A 5,000-nucleotide genomic window follows, 5' to 3' on the forward strand; every position below is an offset into this window, starting at 1 on the left:
TCTACCTCACAAAGAAGTTAAAAACAACAATTAAGAGAGTGTAGGAACTAAAGTTATTAACAACAAGAAAGTGAGAGAAAACAGAACGTTCTACAAACCTGAGCAAAAGATGGAGGGCTGGGTGTCAGGTTATCTGGCACATTGACTCCCTCTGTTTCTGCGATGGTGGCATAACCTTCATCTAATGCAGAAACATGAATGCACAGTTTGAACCACATGCCATGTCTGTCACAAGGATGTCTTACATCGGATTTACAAGACATTTTGTGGTGAAGTCATGCATAAGCTAGTCACATTTTCTACTTTCTAAAATACCATCATACACCTCGTCTACTCTCCAAATTTTGCATAATCATTGTTTTCGATTCTTCTTGAGACATGGACATGTCCTAAGAGAAATCAAAAGCGATGCCAATGCACTTTTTTTTTTGGGGGGGGGGGGGGGGAAGGGGGATAGAAGAGGTGCATTATGGGATTTGAGAAAGTAGAGAATCGGAAAACTGTAAGTAAAAATCGTAGTGCCTAAATCCACCCTCTATATAGGTAGTTACAAAAGAGAGTAACTTCATGGATTTTGGCACAACTACTACTTCCTATCTCAGGCAATAACAATTACAAGTATGTCGAGTAGAACCACGTTTTAAACCTTGATTAGCCATTGAAGCAGCAAACTGCATGAAAGGGCTTGGTGTAGAGTTGCTTGGTGGAGAGATGGCCAACGGTCCTGTTTGTGCTGGGAATTCAAAATCACTGGACAAGTCCAGATGCTCAGGAACCACACTTCTACCTAAGATGGGCAGAGAGATAAAATACTAGTCCAACTCTTTGCCTCCCAAGAATGACATTTGTAAATCTTACTTGCCATTTATGCGTCAATGGGGAGCCCCTTAGGGACAAAAGGGTTAATTAATCTGATTGGAACTAATTTTTGATACGTAACTGGTTCATGCAAATGGAAAGTAAGAGTGTTAACTCCGTAAGCTGAAGCTGAGCAAAGGGCCTTGCTACAGACTCCTAAAAATTTACCACAGTTTTTCGGTTATGAGGAGCAGCATTTTTCCCTCAAAGAAATTGCTTGTTGGCTCGAAATGCGATCTAAACTCAAACTGCGTCTTATAGCAGAGTATCTTCTTGCAACAAAACCTGTGCAGGGATGATTCTTCGATCCTTTGCCGCCTTTTGGTATGTTAAACTTATCACTGTAAATCCAAAATGGTGGTCTCAAGCCAATGTTCATAACAATGGCCTTCAATTCTTAGCATTGTACAACAAAAGCACCTGCAACAAAGTACTAATAACCGCAGGATTTAAAGGTTTTTCTCTTAATTCTAGTTGAATTTCCTTCTTCCACTTTTCTTGACTCACACCGCAATCTTCAGTTGAGACAGCATAACTAGCGATGAGTTAAACTGAATTCCTCTATTTGAGATGCATCTTATAACCGAGTATTTTGATGAGATTTTTCAGTTTCTGATTTCTAAATGCCATCAAGTTTGAAAGTTAAAGGTGCATCTTATAACCAAGTGTGCCTTGTACCCGAAAAACTACGGTGAAACACCTTAGGATAGGGTGGGCTGGATTGCCTGAGTCAAAGACTGCCTCCTCCCTCCCCAAATCAGTCACAAGGCCACCCTTAGATCGAGAGCGCACAAAACGTCCCGAGAGCCGTCTTTAAACGTTTGTTTAGGCCTAAGTTTAGCTTTTATGCATGTTTAGGATACTTTCTGTATTAACCTTAGGCCTAATTAGGCCTACACAAAAGTTTATTAAGACAGCTCCCGAGACGTTTTGTGTGCTCTCGTTTTGTGCGAGGCTTACACCACGTAGATTACCAGAAGAGAAAAACAGGTCATGAAGACTGAAAGAAAAAAAAAACAGGAGTTTAAGCCTGTTTAATGCACAGTCCCTGTACAAGGTCCTTTAATTGATAATTGACATTTTGGACTCTTCTAAATTGTTTTCTGAGAATATCTCAGAAAGAATGCAAAAAAATGCATTTCAGTAACTCAAAATGCAAGACATCATCCACTTGCTTAATGCATCTTGACATCTACAAACTTACTACTACGACCCCTGAAATTATAATCCCAAACTTACAGAAACCTCTACTTACAGGCAGATCTTGCAGGGATGTAAGAGAAGGCACTGCTGACACTGGAAAGACTTTTCTGCTCTCTTTTCCTTTCTATTCGCAACTTCTTCTGTCGTTGCTGTTTCCGGTGTTGTATCTCTCCTGAGCAGAAACAATCACTACACTGGTATTTGAGTTCATACAATAGAAACGGTCTCCTTTGAGATAAACATTTTAGGCTGAAGTTTCGTTCTAAGTTTATGCATGCACTAAAATTTGGGTACAGAAAAAAGGGAAAATAAAAAATATGTTGCAAAACAAACTTTTGACTATGCATCATGATGAAGCACACTAATAATCGAACATTTGTCTTACAATGTGGTAACTTTTGAAGTAATGTGTGACATTTAACCCTTTCATCCCTGAAAATGAGACTTTTTCACTCTGTTTAATGGCAAACGATTTTACTTGTCAATGGGGGCCACTTCAGGGATCAATGGGTTAAACATGTCTTCAGGAAAAGGGGATTATCAGTTACAATATTAAATAATAAATAAGTCCTCATTTTCTCCGGCTTAACACTGATTACTGGTAATAATAATAATAATAATAATAATAATAACAATAATAATAATAATAATATAATAATAATAATAGAATAATAGAATAATAAAACTTTATTTTCACACAATAATGTTTAAAGCTGAACAGCTTGTGGTGTTGTGCACAAACACAAACAACCAAATAAAATTAATACATACCAAATCATATTGGTATTTTAGGAGAGGGGAAAACCAGACTACCTAGAGTAAAACCTCTCAGAGCAGAGTACAGAGCCAACACAGACTCAACACACGACGCTAGATCTGGGAATCAAACCCAGGCCACATTGGTGGGAGGCGAGTCCTCACCACTGTACCATCCTAAACCCAACCCAGTAATCTACAGTGAGCACAGTGACCCTCAAATGAATGAAACAAAGCAACAGGAGTTGGCTATTTACAAGTGCAACCAAGGAGTTGAGCCCCCAGAACAATCAGAACAACACCAACTGGTGGTCAGAGCAGGACTTGAAACTGGGACCCCTCTGGATCTCTCAAGTCCAGCACCCTAACCACGCAGCTACACTGCCTCCTCAATTCACCTTTTAAGGAGAGGACTAGAAGTGTGCAGACAGAATGTTGCCTAACCCTAAACCCTAAATCACAAGGGGCCATATTATTCAACCAAGAAAAAAACCTGATTATTGAAATAGACTAGTTAACACAACATTACAGGGTACTTCTCCCTCTCTCTCTCTCTCTCTTTCTGGGGTGCCTTGTCTCATTCAACCATTGGCTGTTATGTCCTTCCATATCAGTCTTTGGTATCTTCTGTTGCGCTTATCATATCCAAGGGTTTCACAAGTAGCATTCCTGTCATTTCCTTGGTACATGTACATTGCATAAAGTAACCTATTGCAGTAATGTTGCTATTGCGGGTTGTTACTATTAATTTTTCTCTACACTCTCTGGTCATTGCATGACCAACAGATTTTAGTATAACCTTCCTGATCATTTACATGTTTCTGGTATTGTTTTACACTGCTTTTACCCGTCTTATTCTCATCTCGATTTCTCATCTAACATCTGATGTTACTCCCAAGTTACTGAAACACCCAAACCCGCTTTATTATTGTTCCTCTCAAAAGCTCAACATTACACTTGTGTATCTTCATAACAAAACTGCTTACCTTTAAAGAAATTGAGTGTCTCCTGTGATATAATAGGTGGCTTCATGTCAAGTTCACAAATAACAAACTCACATGTAAGTGGAAGATGACTCAGGTGTCGATAGCGTTTGCGAAGCTCCTGCGTAAAAAAAAAGACAGCTGTAAAATACCGATTGGACACAAAAGGAAAGTAGAACTTTTACTTGTCTCCCTAACAGAGAGACTCAATGGCAAGAATAAAAGACTTCTGTCAAAATCCACAAACTACAATGTACATGTACATCAATTCAAATCTCACATCACTTTGAGACAGGGCTTCCATCTCAAGAATCTGTGCAGTTATTGTGTCTGGACAGTACTCTAAACCTCCATACTCCTGAAAGAACAAAAACTATATTTCAATATTCCCTACCTTTCCCCTTGAAGGAAGAGTACTGGGTCTCGAAAGTCTCGATAACTTTTCAGACCCAGAAAGCCATTTACGAAACTACCATCCGCATGCTGCAATAAGATAGTCTTTTAACATGTTTTCAAGACTATAAAAGAAGCTAAATGATTGCGAAGTTTTTTGTCTTAAAACCTCTCCAATCTTAATATACAGAGGTAATGGTGACATCCGAAACAGGCCCGAAAAGTTTTGGGAGGTTCAACAAACAGGCTCCAAGTAGCATTTGCCCAAGTTTTAAACCACATCTACATGTACAAGTACAGCCACTCATATTTTCAAGCTTTTTATATTATAGTCCAAAGATCAGGGAAATATCTCACCTTTATCAAGCAGCGGGAATTAACTGAGCTCAAGAATATGTTCTGACCATCGTCAGCTGCAAGGAAAAATCATTACCCCTTAGTTGAAGTTGAGAGTGATTTCACTTTTTGGACACACTTTGTGCCCTGCATGTACGCACAGGACATGTATCTGGAAATGAAATAATTATTAATTTTTAAGTACTGATGTTCTTTATGCAACCATTTTGCTTTGGGTGTGGTTTTATGATTTTTTTATGGTTTAACCTTGGTTCAACAAGGTGCCAACAAGTGTTTTATCTCATGCACCTTCATGTAGTTTTACACAGTCTCTAATACTTGAACTTGCACATCTGCAGAGATGGGCTATATCCCTTTGCCAATTGGAATTACACTGTAGAATTATTATTATTATTAGTTCATACACTGTAATGTAGATGTTGTTGCATGACAGTTTATTTCTTACAGAAA

General features: G+C 38.6%; 1 protein-coding gene across 1 annotated transcript in view; it reads right to left on the reverse strand.

The window, feature by feature from the left end:
- LOC137977329 (E3 ubiquitin-protein ligase RNF10-like) overlaps window positions 1–5,000 on the reverse strand; it is a 26,398-nt gene that overhangs the window by 794 nt on the left and 20,604 nt on the right. Inside the window, exons 16-21 of the mRNA XM_068824562.1 lie at window positions 4,551–4,606; window positions 4,081–4,158; window positions 3,804–3,921; window positions 2,114–2,233; window positions 647–787; window positions 99–181 (exon numbers count right to left, since the gene is read on the reverse strand). Of these exons, the coding sequence (XP_068680663.1) occupies window positions 99–181; window positions 647–787; window positions 2,114–2,233; window positions 3,804–3,921; window positions 4,081–4,158; window positions 4,551–4,606 (596 nt within the window). The remainder of the gene's footprint in view (window positions 1–98; window positions 182–646; window positions 788–2,113; window positions 2,234–3,803; window positions 3,922–4,080; window positions 4,159–4,550; window positions 4,607–5,000) is intronic.

Source organism: Montipora foliosa, chromosome 11 (assembly GCF_036669935.1).
Source record: "Montipora foliosa isolate CH-2021 chromosome 11, ASM3666993v2, whole genome shotgun sequence".
Lineage (NCBI taxonomy): Eukaryota > Metazoa > Cnidaria > Anthozoa > Scleractinia > Acroporidae > Montipora > Montipora foliosa.